This window comes from Ochotona curzoniae, unplaced genomic scaffold (genome assembly GCF_017591425.1).
Source record: "Ochotona curzoniae isolate NIBS_2020 unplaced genomic scaffold, NIBS_Ocur_1.0 contig_291, whole genome shotgun sequence".
NCBI classification, from domain to species: Eukaryota; Metazoa; Chordata; class Mammalia; order Lagomorpha; family Ochotonidae; genus Ochotona; species Ochotona curzoniae.
Genome location: NW_024465649.1, coordinates 16,761,697 through 16,780,549, shown reverse-complemented (window position 1 = coordinate 16,780,549; position 18,853 = coordinate 16,761,697). Strand labels below are relative to the sequence as shown.

The 18,853-nt window shown below is 48.0% G+C and overlaps 2 protein-coding genes across 4 annotated transcripts in view; both read right to left on the bottom strand.

Annotated features, from left to right (window-relative positions):
- The window catches only part of AGBL4 (AGBL carboxypeptidase 4), a 1,125,681-nt gene that overhangs the window by 192,308 nt on the left and 914,520 nt on the right, over nucleotides 1–18,853 (bottom strand). The gene's annotated exons all lie outside the window — the stretch shown is intronic.
- BEND5 (BEN domain containing 5) overlaps nucleotides 1–18,853 on the bottom strand; it is a 44,605-nt gene that overhangs the window by 2,518 nt on the left and 23,234 nt on the right. For all 3 annotated transcript variants that reach the window (XM_040978581.1, XM_040978583.1, XM_040978582.1), the window contains 2 exons: nucleotides 11,004–11,152; nucleotides 5,078–5,291 (listed from right to left, as the gene is read on the bottom strand). In XM_040978581.1, coding sequence (XP_040834515.1) covers nucleotides 5,078–5,291; nucleotides 11,004–11,152 — 363 coding nt within the window. The remainder of the gene's footprint in view (nucleotides 1–5,077; nucleotides 5,292–11,003; nucleotides 11,153–18,853) is intronic.

The following is an 18,853-nucleotide window of genomic DNA, read 5'->3' as shown; positions in this document are numbered from 1 at the left end:
TCCAAGCTCAACAAACATAGAGTAGACTAATTTTTAAGTTGATAATTTTGCATGGCCCACAAATGATGGTATCAGTAGGGCCCTTGGGAGAAACAAGGGTGCCCACTCCAGCAGAATCTCAGGAAATCCTTGTAGTGTCAAGATTGAGCTCTCTGAAAAGTAGAAGAGGAAGGTGAGGAAGAAAGGGAAGGCAATAGAGTGGGCGTGAGGGCCCGAGAGTCCCAAGATTAAGCTGGAGAAGAGGCAGAAAGGTGCAAATGGAGGAAGATTTTTCAGAGGGACTCTCCCAGTCTCAGTGCCCAGACTCCAACCCTTTTCATTTCCTGAGGGAAAAGAGCCAAATGGCTCCTCAGGTTGATTAAAAGCCTTCGTTAGACTTCAGATATTAATCACCTGCAGTTGCCGGGAATGTCTCCCTCTGCGAGGGAGCATTTGAGATTATTGCTTAATTAACAAGGTTTATAACAGTGCTAATGTGTCCTATTAAGAAAAGTTATAAAAATTAACCAGAACGCAATGCTGTGGCTCATTTAGAAAACCCAGCCACTCTGCCAAAGGTCATGTGCCCTTCCAAGGCCTGGCTGTCATTCTGTAGCTTGTTGTTACAGTCAGTCTCTGCTGGAGCTCTCTTGCTTTCATCTTCTTAAGGGCACAGGTGACAGCGCGCCATCCTTCTGTTATCCAGTAGGGGGTGATGTTTAGCATCCAAGGGAACAGGAAGTCCTCACCAACCTTGTGAACACAAAGGCTTCTGCCATTTTTCATACAGCAAATGTCAGTAGAGGTGCTACACTTAATCAGATAAAACAGATACAAACAATCTCAATCCAGCAGACAGCTTGCATGGGAAAAGTCATCCAGATGCAAAACAGAGTTTCTCCAATAGTGAGGTGGAAATGGTAGCATAGGAAACAAGCTCAGTGATCACCCTGAATTTGACATCCCAGATTAGCTTGGTTCTGGTTCTACTTGATTATATGACATTGCAAGTCAATTACGTGATAAACATTTGTTTAGACAAGGCTTCTGGAAGGCAAAGAAGAAATCAGAGACAGATGCATTCACCCACCCTAATAGGTGAGGGATGGCTTCTGGAAAGAGAAGTTAGTTCAGTAGAAGGCGTGGGTAGAGGCGTTTGGCTGAGCAAGCAGGGTTGGTGGAGGGCATAGGATCACTGTTTTCTCAGCGTCGGCCACAGCATGTGTAGAGGGTAGAGGGAAGAAATTTTGCTCAGGGAATACAGTAGTTCATTGATAGCAATAATGTAAAATTTCAAGGGAAACACTGCAGAAAAATCAGGCTGGAGGTACAGTCAGGAGTCAGATTAATGAGAGTCTTTTTAATGGCATGTTCACAAGCTTGCCCTTCAGTCATGACCACTCTAGGTCAGCTGTGACCCTGATAGTAACAGGATTAACTCTAGCTTGGACAAGATCATTCTGGTTACAGAAAGGAGCAGGAATATGGGAGCTGTCAGGATGAAATGGCAGGCAGAAAACAGGTGAGTGAAGCGTGTGGAGGAGGCAAGGGTGAGGCCTGAGTTCCCGGCCAGTGGTGCCATTCACCAAGACAGACAGACAAAGTCTTCTGCTGAAGGAGGAGTGGCAGGCAGTGAGAGGTGTTGTCTACCAGTACGCTGGGGACATCTGTGAGATAACTGATGGGTGTCAGGACACACAGGTGAGGACACCAAGACCAGTGTCCTGAGATAAAATACAACTCTGAACACTATCACCCACTGATTCAAAAATGTTTATTAAACACTATATGAGAGTCTAATGGCAGGAGGAGAAAATAAGCAGGCAATTACCATGTAAACAAGAAATGCTATGCAGAGACTGAGTGCGTGATGTGAAAGAGAGCAATGGAGTGGCTATTCAGGATTGGAAGACCTAGGGAGGCCTCTCTGAATGAGAGGGAGGCCGAGTGTGGACCAGGAGGAGGGACACGATTAGAGGTAGGATCAGGAAGGTGTTTGAAGAAGGCCTCTGTGGCAATAGTGCGGTGGGAAATGGGAAGTGTGGTGGTGCAGGATAATATCAGAGGGGTTCCCAGGGGCTGCATCAGCAGGTACCAGGCAGCACAAAGATTCCAGTCCAGAGCCTTGGATACTCTGAAAGCAATGGGAATGATGGGAGAAGACGAGGTCAGCAGAGGGAAGCTTTGCGGGGTACGAGGGCGCATAGAGGAGGGGTCTGCCAAGGAGACTGAGAAGCCAGAGGGGAGAGAAGAGACCCCAGATGGATTGCTCAGAAAAGGAGCAACAGTCTTGTTAAACAGTGCAGAGGTGAAAACAAGGAAGTCACCAGAGACCCTCAAGTGACCAGAGACAGCCGAAGAAGCAGGAGGCCAGATGGAAGGCATGTGGCTGGGCACTGCTGCGCATACAGGCAGAGGATGGAGGCAGGCTCTTCAAGAAGCCTAGATGAGCAAGCGAAGAGATACCACAGCAGCTTGCGGGGGCAGAAGTGGCCTCTAAGGAGGGTTTGGTTTGCTATTATACTAAGTGATATATTAAACAAAGCCAGGAAGGAACCAGTAAAGCAGGAATGTAACTGGAGGAACAAGGCACTTAGGGAGTCATGTGAGTGGGGATCCGGAGCCCAGACGGAAAGGATCATCTGCCCCCAATAACACAAGGAAACTCCTTTGAGACATGAGGCAGAAGAATGGGGGATTTAGCTAAGTCTGTAGGTGTGGTGGCTAACAGTGGAAGAAATTTCTTTCCTTTTCTCCATAAGAGACAAGACCATACTGTGACATACAGCCAGGTGTGGATTACCATGACTGGGAAACTTTGAAATTTAAAAAAAGGATTGGTAAGCCAGGAAGCAGATCAGGGAGGAAAACCAAGTCCTGGTGGGGGTTAAAAACAGCGAGGTTATCACAGCTGAAGCTGCAAAGCCAAGAAGCACTCTTCTAGGTGGTTTCCTTGCTGAGATCCTGGGGTGCCCTGGCTGTGTTCAGGGCAAGTCTTGAGCTGGGGTGGCTGAGCAGGGCAGGGATGGTGCTTCGCAAGAAAGAATCCCAAACCTCAGTAGGGCATTCGCTTGTAGATTTCATTTGCTCAGTCCTCACACTGTGTGCTAGGTACTGTGCTGGGCAACAAAGGCATGGATGGTTCCAGGTTCTGGAGGCAGACCTGCAGCAGGTGGTTCTGTGTACAACAGGACTACAGGCCGGTCAATTATCTAAAGGCACCTGGGACTTGCCAAGTCACCTTCCAACAAGTGTAGCATCATCAGAGGCCAGCCACCTGCCATGTGGGACAGGGCTAATCCCCACAGAGGCCCCTTGCTCAGGGCAACCTTCCAAATCACGTACCTTCATTTCAGCCAGCAACCAGGTGAATGCTGCCTACATAAATTAATCCCAAGCACTCCAGGCAAGGAGTGGACCTTATCTGCTGACTGTGGCCCCCACACTCCTTGGGTCTCACTTCTGACTCCCCAGCCACTGGGCCGGGAGGCGGGGGTTCTTCACACTTTGACTCTAGCCCTTTGTTCTTCCTGCTTTATCAGCTCTTCAGACACCACAGGGCTGCCTCTTCCACAGTCAGCCTGAGTGGCACCTCTCTAAACAGATCCTGAAACCATCTAACTTGCTGGTGGACATATATGCAGTCTGCCCCAGAACCTGGCACAGCATCCTGCTCAAAATACACATGTTGGCTGACTGAGTCTCCTTTCTTTTTTTCAGATCATTGGAGACATGGATACTTCAAGAACAGTGGTTAAGAGAACATATTCTAGGGGCTAGCACGGTGGTACAGCAAGCTAGTCCCCCGCCTGCAGTGCCGGTATTCCGGTTGGTACTGGTTCATGACCCACCTCTGGCTAATAGTCCTGGGAAGCAGCCTTGAGTCTCTGCCCCAATAGTAGATCTAGAAGAAATTTCTGGTTCCTATCGTCCTTTTGGCTCAGTTCTAACTGTTGCAGCCATTTGGGGAATGAACCAATTGAAAGAAGATCTCTCTTTCTGTCACTCCTTCTTTCTCTGTAAATCTGACTTTCCAATAAAAATGAACATTTTAAAAAAGGTACAGATTCTGTTGGATTCCCAGCCTTCCTTCAGAGCAAATTACTTAGCATCTCTGCACCTGTTACCTCATCTGTAATATGAATAATAATGGTAACTAACAAATAGCATTGTTAGCAGAACAGTAAGTGGATTTATGTCAAAGTGTTTTGTTCTAAGTAGAATCATAAAAATATTAACCAAAAATAAAAGCAAGAACCTGAAACATAGTAAGTACTCAAAATAATCAGTGATTCCTGCATTCTCTCTGCTGCCTCTCTCACTGCCTCCAGGGTTTACGTGGCCCACACAGTATCTGGCTGTGCTGTGTTCATCTTTTCCGGAGACTGTCTCTTGTCCTTCCTTGTGTCCTCAAACCCTGCAAAGGTTTACTGGCACAGAATAAGGGGGAAGTACATGGATGGAGAGCAGGGGCCAGAGAGAAGGGAAAAGAAAGTCAGGAGTGGAGGCAGGGGAGAAGGAAACACAGGCAGGGAGGGAGACAGAGCGAGGTGTCCAGGCCACAGTCCTATCTCTAGAGAGACCAACGACTGCCTGTCTCTGCCTGTTCTCCCGCCACTCCCAAGCCCCAGAGAGAAGCTGAGGCCGTGACCGCCAGTAAGCCTTACCCACAGGAACTGCTGCAGGTACCACCCCATAGCTACCACAACCTGTGTTTCCTGGCCCCGCCCTGGCCTGCTCCTGCCTGTCCCACCTCCAGGCCTCTGTTCCAGCTACTTCTCCACTGAGGTACCTTTCCGCACACATCTAGTCTCCATATGATACACACCCCCAAAGTCGCATTTGGGTGTCCCCAACCCAGGAATGCTTCCACGACTTGCTGGCTAAGGGTATCATTCACGTCTGGGCATGCCAGTGCCTTGGACTGTACTTGTGCACATGGCACATCTGAGTTAAACATGGGGTGCTCACAGATTGCCTGGTTTGTGTGTTCCTATGCTCCCATGCCCAGGCCCGGGAAGTGTTTGCTGTTGGTGCTTAATGTACCTCTTGGCAGGTAAAGACCACACTCGGCCAGGGCGTCTCCAGTCTGACTCACCTCTGACGATGCTCAGTTTGTGAGGAGAGAGGGGCGGTTTGGGGACTGCGTCCTTCTTTTTTTTCGTGGCGACTCCTGTGACACTTCGGTTCTTCAGAACATCTGTCCCCCAAATCATGACGGCCAAGTTCTTTGTGTATTTGGAATCTCCTTGGGTTACTTGTAGCTGGTGCCATTTCTCCTCATCAACCCAAATCCCACTGCCCAGATGGACCTGAAAGGAATCAGAACAGAGACACCTGCTTAATCCGCTGGGAGGCCAGCTGGAGGCTCCTCCTGCCCTCTAGAAAGCATGGCTGCCCAGCTCTAAGGGAGTCATACCAGCTGCCACTTGATGAACATCACACATACCACTCCAGGCCTTTTCCTGGTGGGTTACAGTCACTAACCTCACATCTGCATAGCAGCCCTGGATAGAAGATGGCAGAAAAACCAGGGTTGGAAAGGTATGGTGACTGGCTGTGGGTCACTCAGGTGGCGAGTGTCAAAAGGCTGCTTGGAACGTGTGCTGCTGTAGGAAAGGCTCCTCTCCCTTTCATGTGACCATCATCACATCATGTCCCATCATGGGACACACGCTTTCCCAGGACAGTGGTTCTCAGCCTTGGCTCTGTGCAGGAGCCATCATCTGGGGAACTGGACAAGTCACTGGACCCGGGCCCCACTCCCAGAGATCCGGCTCAGCTTGATCTGGGTGTGTCCAGGGCACTGGGAGTTTAAAGTGTCTTGAATAATCCCAACCCTGGAAGCCCCACGCTGGCTGGCAGGAGAGCCGTGTGTGGGTCTTGGCCTGCTCATCTCTGAGGCATCAGAGCTGTGTTTCAGCTCAGGGCTCTTTCCACCCAGAACACCCACCATTTTAACAAATTAAAAACAGCCAGGATGTACTTGCTTTGATTCCAAGGGCACAGGGAACAGAACCCAATCTTATGTTCCTTCAGGCAGAGATGACCCAAGAAATTTTCAGTGCGGAGCCGGTAAATGCAAAAGACCCAGGGTGTTCTAGTAATGAGCTACAGGCTTTAAAACCTGTCCTCCTTTCTGGCTCTTCTGACAAGTCACTAACCATGTACTAATCTTAAATTATTTAATACAAAAATTAGCTTTGACTTTGATATAGCACTTCTGCTGAGTCTGTGACAGGAGAAAGCATTCTCTGTAGGGACAGAGGAAAGACAGAGTCAGGGAGCACCACACGGCTGGGGCAAAGGTCTGTATTTACAGAAAGACCTCCAAGTCATCAGTGTGAACTCAGCAGGAGACGTTTTGGGAGAGATCCTGGTCTGAGAGACAGCACACACATGCAGCAGGTCGGCAAGACTGCTGATCCAAACACCACTAAAGGTGCTTCTCTTGGGGCTGGGTTGGAAGGAAGGTGGGCACCCACAGATGTGCAGACAGGTGGGTCAGCATCACATCTTCCTTCACCAATGACTTCACCCATCAAAAAAATAAAAACCAAAAAACAAAACAGCAACACAGTCCACTCGTGATCACGAGTAAACTTCCTAAATTATCCGGTATGTCTGTCTTTACCTCCTTTGGCTCAGAAGATCATCCAGGAGGCTGATGCAGTAGCTCAGCAGGTTTGTTAAGCTTTGCATCCCATATGGGTGCTTGTTCCAGTCCTGAATGCTCTACCTCCCATGCAGCTTTCTGCTTATAGTCTGGGAAAGTAGCACAGGATGGCTGGCCCAATTCCTTGGCCTCCTGATATCTATGTGGGAGACCTAGAGGAGTCTCCTGGCTCCTGGCTTCATATCAGCTCAGCTCTGGTTGTTGTGGTCATTTGGAGAGTGAACTAGCAGATGGAAGACCTTTCTTTCTGTATCTCGTTGTCTCTGTAAATGTGCCTTTCAAATAAAATAAATACTTAAAAAAAAAAAAAAAAGCAAAACACAACAAACCCAAAAGATCATTCAGACAGCAGGCAGATCCTCCAGGCTTCTCTCTTTAGCACTGCAATCACTCAAGAGGCCTTGGGAAAGGAACACAGCTCTGGTGTGAGACATGTTCCTGGGCGTTGAGTAGGCATCGACCCCAAGGTCAAGCCTGGACTTTTTCTGCAGCTCAGAACATGGTGGTGGGGGTGCAGTTTGTGTGCCAGGTTGGGTGGGTGTGTTGGGGACAAGTCCCCTGCTGCTCTCTGAGTCACCTCCCTTGATGACACTCTGAAGCCACCCACACAAGCTTCCGGAGACAGGGAAAAAATAAGGAACTCTGAATTAGATTAAATTCTGACTCAGCAAGTCTGAGAGATGAAGACAACTTCAGCTGTTCAAAGATCTCTGCTGTTTTGTGTCCTGGGGCCTTGCTCTTCTGGAAATGTCTGATTTATTAGTCTTTAAAAAGGGACACCAGTCATTTTAGCCAATTTTCTACAAGAGAAAGAGATACTATAAATTTTTTTAATGTCTATAATGAACCAGGTACTGTATAATCAATTTATTTAATCCTCATAACGACCTTAAGTGACAGAAGTAGACACAAATAAATAGAGCTTCGAATAAACTAAGTGACTCTTCCCAAGATACTTGATCAGCACATTTTGGAGTCAGGGTTTAAACCCCAGTGACGGCAACCCTGAAGCTCATGCGCTTTGGGCTTCCCTGGCTGACCAGTGTCACAGTGGTATTACACGGTTGAAATGCTCAGTGAAACACCATTGCTCATTTTTTCTTTAGCAGTTTCATCTCACCTGTTAGCCACTGCCCATACTCAACCCCCAGGGCAGTTCACCACTAGCACAGAGAAAATTCCCTCTCCACCCTGCACCCCAAATTCATTAGAATCACTGATGTTAATTCTCATAAAATGTCACTTTTGTTCTTTGACTAGGTGAAATCTGCAATTTTCGTGTTAATCCTCTGCAATTTTGAATGACTCCCGTCACATCAATTCCCACATCTTTCCTCTTCCCTTTTTTCCTGGCTTCCAAGGCCCAGCAGGCCCGCATCTCCACTCTGTCTGCTAATCTTTATTTCCCTACCATGTCTACCACTTTACAGAGTTCCTAAACTCACCCTCCGCCTTCTCTTTCCAGGGTAATGGAAAGAACAGGGCCACCAGCCCCAGTGCAAAGCCTGGTACTTCGATTGACTGGGAAAATCATGCTGCTACTTCACTTCTCTGAACCTTCCACTGTTCTGAGATTTAAATGAAGCAACACAAGAGTAAAATGCCAGAACACAGCACACACTCAGCAGTAACATAGTGCACCCTCTGCCTTCTTTCTCTGTATCTGGTCTCACCTCACAGCCAGATTCTCAGCCACAGGAACGGACGCCTGCTAATCTCTCAAGTTCCAGTTTAAAGTCTGAAAAGCATTCCTTAACTGCTCCGGTAGCCGTCACCTCTTCAGAAAGGCTAGGCCCCTTCCAGCCCTCATCTCTTGGCTCAGCCCTTTGTAGTACACAGGGATCAAGACTTTGTCTCTTCTATTTCTGCAAAGCCATTAGTTTCAGTCAAAATGAACACAAAGAAGGAACTGAGGCATATAGGTAAGATAACTGAATATTGTTGCATTTTTTTGTTGTTGTTGTTCTAATGAGCTGCTGTTCCTTGTTGTTCCTCGAGAAGTGAACATCTCTCCTGATGTTGGCATGAGCAAAAGGTCAACTTGATGGACTAGAAAGAAACGGCTCTGGGAAAGACCAATCACAGAAGTATGCAGGGATATCGGAGACCAGGGGCCCTGGGGTCAGCAAAGCTCAGGGTCACTTGGAGCACTGTACAGCTTGCAGGGATGCTGTGCACTAAACTGGAAACCAGAAGCTCTCCCTTCCAGGTACTCCCTGACATTTCTTAAACACATACAGACAAGTCCCTTCTCTGAACCTGCTTCCCTACCCAGTCAGCAACAATTAGACTATTTCAACTTCAATGATCTTTGGAACTCCACAAGTTGGCAAGTTTCTGAAACACTGCGTCTTGACAAAGTGATGCTTTCCCTCAAGCAGTGTGGTCAACAACATGCATGAAGATCATAGCACACCAGTGGCACGATGCAGGGCTGGTCTGTGTGTCAGGGGCATTTTTGAAAATGGGCATCTGGTAGGACAGGACTTGGCCAATATAAATCTTTGTAAGGTGTTATGGGATCAACCTGGTGTCCTGCCGGAAAATGCACCCCCTTTCAGGGCTTCTAACACTGAGGCGTTTCAGTGTTATGCTTATGCAGGCATAAGGAAGGGCCAGTAAAGACAGTGGAATCAAGAATGGTAAGGGCTACTTTTGGCAAGTGGGGAATGCTCTTCTAAGGAGCTGCCAGCCATTTCCAGCAGATCTGCTTCCTCTCTTCCCCTTACTAAATTTCTCTTCCTGTCTATAAATTAGTTGGAAACAAAAACCGGATTATTTTTATAGCAACATCATGGCACATAATTCAATAATTAGTTATTTAAGATCCGTTGTTTAATTTTTGTGTAAAAACTAAATGATATTTTGGGAGGTCTATTGTTAGCAGGAAGAATGACACTTTCACAGAAGAGGTTCCTGAAATACTTTGAAACTGTCCATCAGCTTTCAAAGCAACAGAGAAATCGATTCCTCTTGGATAGTACTTTAAGAAAAAGGTTCTAGTCACTCCAATATGGAGCGGTCACGACTAAAAGGAAATCAACAAACATAGAATAGCTGTCTCTCCTTTTATCTTCAACTGGACAAGATTCACTCAGTTTAAATACTCCGTGTGAGTCACAAAGGGCCTAAGGAGAGCATCATTCCAATCAACCCTACAAGGTGAAGGAGCTGCCCAAGGTCACACAGGTAGGATAGGGGCAGTGTTGCCCTGGGAATTCAGATTCCAGGCTCCCTACTTCTACCTCTCCTGTGCAAAGCTAACTTTCAAAGCCTGTGAATGGAGCACGGTGTGGTCTGTGGCCCGGCCCCTTGGACCTGCCTTTGAAGGGGAGGCTACATTCCGCAGGAGATGTGGGGAGTGGCAGCACATTCAAGAGCGCTCTAGACAAGAACCTCAGTTTGACAATGTTTGCCTTGGTTCAGGTTGGGCAGTTGCAGCGATATATCTGGACAGACACTAATAAAACAACCTTATCTTTAGCATCAACTCACCAAGGAATGACACCACGTAAAAAGGGGCCTTCACAGTGACACAGATGGCCGAATGTGGAGAGGGAGGGGTGATGTATATGACATGTGCCGTGGTGGCAGAGCATGCAACACTGATGCGATATAGAGACAAAGGGCTCTGAGACACTCCTCAAACATAAAGTTGTTGGGATCTTAACAGAACATCAGAACCTTCTCCTTCCTTGTCCCACTGCTACGTCCATGTCTGACCCTGAGACTTCCAAAAGCTATCCCATTACTTTTCCTCCCTGTATCCATATAATTTCTAATAATGCTTAAGTTTTCTTTCATGATATGAGAGCTACATGTGGCCCTGGGATTTTGGGCTAACTGCCACTGGCCACAATACCTTGAAGGCAGCCTAAAGATGGGGTGTACATGTCATTCAGTACTGAATTTTTAAGACTGGCCAAATATGTATGTACTTTATAAGTGATGAACATGTTTATATATACCAAGCTGTTATCAGGCAGTTCATTTCCAGTTCACATTAAAAACTTGCACTATATTGTTTCATAGGCTACTAGATTTTTACACAACTGCTATGGGATTTAAAACAAAAATTTTCTCACCGGTAAGTAATTTTAACATGTCAAGTTTAACTCTGCAGCTGCTTCTTTGACTAATGAAAAAGAAAGAGAAGAAAAAGAAGAAAGGAAAAGGTCCCAGTCCCAGTAAAGATGCAGCTACTCTAGTAATAACACAGAGATTCTGGAAAGGGCTAGGCCAAGTGACCAATCAGACAAGCTGTGTGCCGAAGCTCCCACCATAGTTTTTATCTTTACTCTGACTAGTAGACACTTGCAGGGAATGGATATTGAGCTTAAAACACTACCTTGCCATTGTCTAGGATATACTTGTCCATGACAGGCGCAGGAGCGGGGTAATAGGACGACGTATTTGCTTCCTCACTGAAAGTGCTCCGTAACTCCGGCTCGGGCTCGAGACATTCTGACTTTACTTTTTCCAAGTCAATGGCGGGACCTAGGCAGTTAAGAAAAGAGATCTGTCTAGAACTCCAAGGAAAATAAAAGGCAAATATTTTTAACTATGCATCTATCGGCATATAGTGGCACAAAAATATATGCTACCTTATTTTTGTCCATTGGACTACATTTTCAACCCAGACTTGAGAATAGGAGTTATGACTGTCACAAGGGAGAAGGTGGAAAACTGGAAGACAAAAATGGACTAGACTCTACAGCATGAATGGGGAGCACTCGTAGAAGATCATCGTCTATGGAAAAATAGGGCACTTCACTTCTTGCACAGGAAGAGCTTCAGTTCAGACTGGGTGGGAGGACCAGGGTGGCAATCTCCAGAGTGTGCAAGCTGTGTGCTGCCCCATCTCTGCAGCCTGTGGTGCAGACTCAGGGGAAGGAGGGAGGTGAGGAAGGCCAGGAGGAGAAACGTGAAGGCCTCCTCCCCAAGACCTAATACCCAGAGAGCAGGAGTCCTACTAAGAAATGAAAATACAGTACAGATTAGGCCCCTGACTGCCTGATTCAGCAGTCACTCTGATTTTTATTTTAATGTAATCAACGCAAATTACGGGTCCCATTTCAACAGTGAAAGGAAGTCATATAAATGATGCTTTTAGAGGAGGGTATTTTTTTCTCCATTAGCTTCTTAAAATGATGGCCATTTTTTTTTTAAATCACCTATTGTGTTGTGATTATTAAAGGACAGAGAAACAGAATAAAGATGGGTAAATAAGGCTGGATTACTTGACTGACTTCTTTGGGAGAGCAACTGCAAAGGCCAAAGGAATTCAGCGTGCTGGAGATTCTCCTTATGCAAACATTTCAGGCGCCGAGGATCAGAGACCCAGTTACTACTGCCAACAGCTCCCTATGGGTGCACATTTAACTTCAGTTAACTGATGAATTCACAGCTCCACCACCCCATCCTAGTCATGTAGATACCTGGGTAGGAAGCTCTTGATATAGCAGACGCCCGCAGTTCTATGTTTCACTGATACACCGTAGATTTTGGGTAGGGAAGGTATGAGCGATTTTGTGCCTGAAATTCCTCATAACAGGGATTCCCAGAATAAGAACATAAATTCTGAGTTTCTGGTAGCTGCCAAGGACATGGCAGAATCTATGCTGTCTCCAAAGATGTAAGCAATGCAGCTTGGACAAAGCAGATGGCAAGCTGACTAAGGAGCACAACAGTTAGGATAAGGCAGCTTAGTCCTTCTTGGAGGAGGGATCTGGGGTCCAGTTATTGACTCTGCTCCATTTTAATTATGTGACCACAGGCAAGTGAATTGGAGATACAGAAGACAGCAGAGGGAACGTCAGGCAGAATCTCCCAACATAGCCTGACTATGCAAGGGCTGTGGCTACATTTTATTCTTTCCTTTGTCCCAATACCTGGCACTGAGTAAGTGCTCTCTGCTACACAGATACGTGGATGACCACGTGGATGAATATTTCCAAAGTTTCAGAAGCAGATGTCCAAGTTTTTACTCTCTTTGTAGAATGTAAGGTTGAATTTCTGAGACAACAAACTCAAGTGCAGCATTTGTTCTCTTGGATTTGGGAAGAGGGGATCACTTTAGCTTCCCCTGAAGTGCATGCCTGTTGTTAGTGATTGAGGTCTCTGTCTGCTCTGATGCTCAGTGACAGCAGACAGAAATGGGCTGGAAGGTGGCGGTAGGCACTGGCCTGCAAGTTATCCCTGGGAAGACCATGTCATTCCTTATCGACATCCCCCTTTCCTGAAGGTATTGGATAAGAGAATGAGTCCCATGCAGCCATGACTCCAGGCTGGTCCCCTCATCATCTCAACAATGGCTGCCCAAGAGACCTCCCACAGGACTGTGACTATCTTTGCTTAGGTTTCCCATTACTTATTTCACACACTATATAGTCTCCTTAAGCCTCTTCTCTATCTCTACAGCTCACATCTTGTTCCACTCTCAATATTCACTTCTATCCAGGGCTGCAAGTACTAAGTTGTATCTGGCTCTGTGATTTTGTCTCCGCCTTGGGTGTCACCCTATTTGTTGTCCAAGTCCCCATTCAGACTTCAGGACACAGCACTGGCATCTTGTGAGGTCTTTTGCTCTCCACTACGAGATATAAGTCTGCCCACTGTGACATACTTGCAGAAAATCATTTACAAGCAGTCACCAGCCTGGCTATTCTCAGTGATAGACCATGGAGGGCATCAAGAGCCAGCATTCCCCCATTTTACAATCTTGGCACACAGCAGGCTCTTAGTCAATTCTTTAGGACACAAGAAGGGGTGGCGGCAGGGGGCGGTGAAGAGAGCAAGCAAGTTAGGGACTTAAATGAGCTGGGGAAAGTGAGGTAATATTCAACTGCTGACTGAGTACAGAGGTGTGGGTAGGTGAGAAACTGTCCTCTAGAATGCCCAACAAGTAGAAATTAGAAGCCTCTACTTAGGAGAATGGACAGTTTGAATGACCACAAATATAGACTAAGGACTCTGCCTCCACACTGCTCATGAAGGGACTCCTAAGGGACAAGAACAAGGGCTGAGAGTCAACTCTCTGGCTGTCTCTATCCCATTCCAGTCAAAGTGGCCTGACTAACCCTCTCCACACAGCTATCATTCTTCCCCACCTCCTACCTTTGTTTTTGCCATTCTCTTTGTCCAGAATGTTCTACCTTATAGATGTATACCCATCCAAACTCCGCCAGTGGTTCATGGCCTGACTCACATACATCCCCATCTCCCCTCAAATGGACGTAAGTGATTCTGTCACCTCTCAGGTTCAATCCGAGGGATGGAGGTTTGGATCCTAGGTTTGTCGGTTACTGTCTGGGTGAACTGTGATCTTCCTTGGCTAATACCTTCTCCTTCATTTGGAACTGCCCCACCCCCAACTCTATCAGAATTAAGAGATGGTTCATTCTCTTGTCTGTCTCCCCTATTAGACCTGTGGGGCTTCTGGACAGGTAGAAACTGGGCAAAAACATCAGATATTATGGTTCACCCAGTGCCATGCTTAGTTTAAATTCTAGCCCCAAGAGATAATATACACATAAAGAGTTAAGATCTCTGACCTCGCTGCCTCACTGGAAAGGAGGAATTACAACAGGGACCTGAAGGCTCAAGGAGTGAACGGAATGGCATCTGTGAAATGATTTCAGAGTCTGGCGCAGAGAGGATGCTTCGTATATCTCTGGCCAACCCCACCTTGTGAGTGTAAGTCTGCCTGCTGAGCCATGGGTTCTGAAAGTCAGGGTCCTCCTTGTGCTCAGGCTGGTCTCCCAAGGGAGACAGAGTTGTATTGGACTACTGTGCAGTGTCTCTGGTTTCTTAGGGAAAAGGATCACCTAACCTTCTATGCCAGTGCCAGTGCACACTGGAGGCCACTGTCTGCAGGGTCTCCTCTCTCCAGAGCATGGTACACTGAATGGCCGGCACTTTAGCTTCTGCATGCACAGGCCTGCTGTCCTCGGTTGAAAGGCATCTTCTGGGAGAGCAGGGTGTGACTCCCAGCTGCAAGACCTTCACAAGTCACCTGACCTCTGAACCTCAGCTGTCTCACCAGTAAAGCGGGGCTTGCCATCAGTTACCATGTAGGCTGACATGCTCTGTGGGAACCTGGCATACAGGCAACATGTAGCAGGAACTCACAAACGGCAGGTGAAGGCAGACATGCATCAGTCAATAGAGCTCGGGGTTTGGTACTATGGAATCTGAGAGAAAAGGAACAACAACAACAAAAAAAAAAAGCATGTGGTTTCTCTGGGGGGAAGAAGGGAGGGCCTCTAGTGCTTTAATTTAAGGCGGGGGTGGGGGGAGCTGCTTCATTGCACATTCAGTGGGCTCCACTCCCAATGTTGGCAATTTACATCTCATTACAACAAATGCTTCAGATTGCTGTTTTGCTTTTAAAAATTTCTGAGGCATTGTTCTCCCTCAAACACATGTGACCAAATTAGCCACAATAATAAGCAGTTGCGTTAAGAGACAGCCGTGTACGATCTGGTGCAGATATTTTAGGTAACAAAGGGACTTTTTTCCCTTCGTGGCAAGCGTGGGGGAGGTGTGAGAAGAGGCCTTTTGATCCTCTTGCATTCTGGCACTGACATGCACTTGAGGTTTATTTATCCCTTGCCCGGAGAGAAACCTCTCAGCTGGGGAAATGAAGCTTTTAGGAAAGTCTAAAAGGTAGTACTTGTCTTTTCATCCAGTCACTCACGAGCCCATTCATCATGCAATGCCCACCTGCACATGGAGACTTAGGCTCTGTTACAGGCACCGAGGACCCAGACACAACAGCAACAGAAGGTATGCCCCGGTTCTGGGGGTGCTCAGTATGTAGCATATGAAGTGCTGTGACCTGGCCTACCAGCAGCTGTGAGCTGACAGGCAGGGCCACGGTCTCAGTGTTAGGAAAACCATGTGCAAGTGCTGGTTCCGTAATTTACCTCCTTTAGCCTGGGTGTCTTCTCCCATAAATAGGAAACCACGGCACGGACCGAGCAACATCACAAATGTGTGTGTGTGTGGGCACATCACCGTTCTCTAGCCTCATTTGCTTTTACGCTGCGCTAATGCTGTTCTTTCTGGGGAAAGCCAATGCTTGGGTGACTTCTAGGCACTTTAGAAATCTCTTTCATATACATATATATGTATGGACGCTAAACAGATCGCTGATTCTTTACTGAGATACAAAGGTAGACACCAAATTTTTCAAATGAAGTGAATCTCATTTACTTCCATAAGTCAATATGAAGTTTCTCTGTTACATGTACAATTCTAGTTTCTTCAAACATGAAAGTGAAATAAGTCCAAATTCTACCCCCAGCTGGATGCAGGGCATCTACTGTGACACAGAACAAATATGGCTCCTATTTTTTAGGAGGGACCTGCACAGGTGAATGGCAGTATAATAGAGGATGGAGGAAACAAAGGCCTTCACAAGAGAGAGGGGGGCTGACCTAGAGCTGTGCAGGTGGATCTGCCGCTTGAACTCTACTGAGCTTCCTCAGGAGGCATCAGCCACTCTCACCTATGGCTGTAGCTGGGCACCTGCATCTGACTCTGCAAAGAGTTAGACAAATCTTATCTCCCTTTGCAGTGAGAATCCATTAACTACCTACTAAGTGGCAGCCCAGAACAAGCTAGGTCATGGTAACCACTGGAATACAATTGGTGCAGGATGGGGACGAACCAGGCTGGGCCAGTTCATCGTGCAAATCTGAGCACCAGAAAGGAGTGTGGGTCAGGCCTGGTTGGGCCGTAGCACAAGCTAGTTCACATGAGGGCCGGGGCTGGGGGCTGGCTGGGCTGGGCTAAGCTGTAGCCCCCCTCAGCATGAGCTGGAATTGGGGGTGGGCCAGACTGGGCCAGGCTACAGCACTCACTAGCAAATGCTGAAATGAGGCAGGCCACAGATGAGCATACAGCACCCGACCAGCACACGTGAGACCCAGGAGGAGGGGGAGAACTTGGTAGGGAGGTTGCGTGGGGCCCCCTTGCTGGACCACCATTCCCACAGGTAAGCTAGGGGACCTTTGCGCAGCAACGGGAAAAACCAAGGCAACTGATGTTCCCTCCTCACATGGCTAATGAGGTCAAGGATAAAGCAGAGGAGTGCCACCCCTGGAGGAGAGGTGGAAGAGGACAAACCAATGCCGTGCTGGGGTCTGGAGGGTATGCAGGAACTTGACGGGGACAGGGTCCTACAATTGGCATAGATGTCTTGTTTTGGTGAACGCCAAGTAGCACAAGGTACAGGCCGGATGTCTTCAAAGGCGGGCAGTGCATGCAGGTTTATAGAAGGAGAGATTGTTACTGGCTAAGCAATTTGGGAAGGCCCCTTGGAGAGCAGAGTTGGAGTGGGCTGGGGTCAGCCCCTGGGGAAGGGCAGGAAGCCCAGCAAGAGAGAGGGGCTAGACCAGTCCTGGGTCAAAGTGCTCCCTCATGCCTGGGAATTATAGATGCTCATCTCTGATGACACATGTGAGTGGTGAACGTGACAGACACACTCACTGCTTCCAAACACCACACCTTGAAGGTTCCTTTTTTCCCCCTTTTGCAGCCCCACCACCAGCATTCTCAGTTCCTGTCAGGTGACTACAGACCACCTCCCTGGCTACAGAGTGAAGGCTGAGGGCAGGTGAACAAGATAGCCCTGGTTGTGTTCACTGCTGTATTCCTGGCACCCAGCACAATGTCCCTGGCACATAAGACTCATGAAGCAAGTGCTAAGTGGAAGCAATGAATCTTTGTGGCAGTCTTGCAATAGCATCCTGAAGAGGCTCAGAGGGGGACATGATGGGCCCCAAGTCCCACAGCGCTCCAAGGGTGGACTACAGTTCAGGGCAGTCAGACGCCAGAGGCTTGCACTTTGCCCTGCACCTCCTCAACTGGGAGTACCCTTTAAGATGTCTCAGGCTTCTCAGTGCCCAGTCTGATACTCTGCCCATTTCTGATCTTCCCCGGCGTTCCTAGAGGGTCAGTGACGGACTTGCCATTCATTGGGTGGGAGCAAGTGAGGCAGGCAGTGCAAGGGCTTCCCTCTGGTTCCAAGAAGGGGAGGGAGTATGTGAGGGCAGCAGCAACTAGCAGGCAGGGCACGATCACATGGCTGATGGCTCCCTACCAAATCAGTCTTGCCTGGTGCTCCTCCAGACTGGGAATCCTTCCAGTGCATCTTTGCGAGGTGGCTGTGGACTGATCTGCTGGGCTCAGAGGCAAACAGAAACTCAGGGACTGAGGGGCTGCAGCTTGTGTCACCCTAGCAGCGAGCAGCCCCATGAAACCCTGCAGGAGGGGCTGGGGCCATTCTACCTGCTCTCACTCACCTCTGCAACCTTGTCTCTGCCCCCTTCCCACCTTTCCCTGCAGTCTAGCCAGAAGCCACTTTGTTTCCTCATCAGTCAGTCTCTTGTACAACCCTTAGGCTGTGTTCTGGCTCTCCTGCTACCAGAGGCATTGTTTACTTCCTTTTCATTGGGACAATCCCAACTAGCTCCCTCTCCAGCCATTTAAGTACCCATGTAGGGAGCCCTCTGCTATCTCCACTCTTGGCATCCTGGGGGCCCAGGAGTGAATTCAGGCTTACACTGCATTCCAGCCATCTGCTGAGGAGAAAACAACTCCTAAGAACCTTGACAAGGTCTCATTTCTGCTCTTCCAGTGTGTAGCGTAGGGCCCGAATGGTGGAAGGAGCCAATGAATGCTTCCTGCATTTCCCCACCGTCAGAGCTGTCCAGCAATGGGACAGGCTGTGCTAGAAGGTGACCCAATGAGCCTTCCACCTTCAGGTGTCAGCACAGGAGGCTGAGGATTCATGTGGCAGTCTTTCTGCGCTGTGCAGGTCAGACTCGGTGAACTTCAGGTCTTCACAGGTTAAGGCTGCAGGAGTTATTTCACTAATTCACAGTGCCTGCCTGTGAGGGAGCAAGTAGGGGTGTGGTCAGACTCTGGGCTCTGGTGAATCCTATGGGTTGGCCTGATTCCATTCACCCATCTTGACTGAGCATCAACCTTCCAGTCCTCGGCCATGCTGACGCCCCATGTGCTCCAATCTCGCAAGGCACAGACAAGTTTGTTTCCCCTTCTGAGCCTCCGTTTCCCTATCTCTAAGGCAGATGGGGTTGGGTTCACTCTAAAGACATAACTCCTAGGGAACCTGAGAATTTTCTGGCTATAGGGCTTTTGGCCTGGTGTGGCTGAAGCTGTGAAGAAATC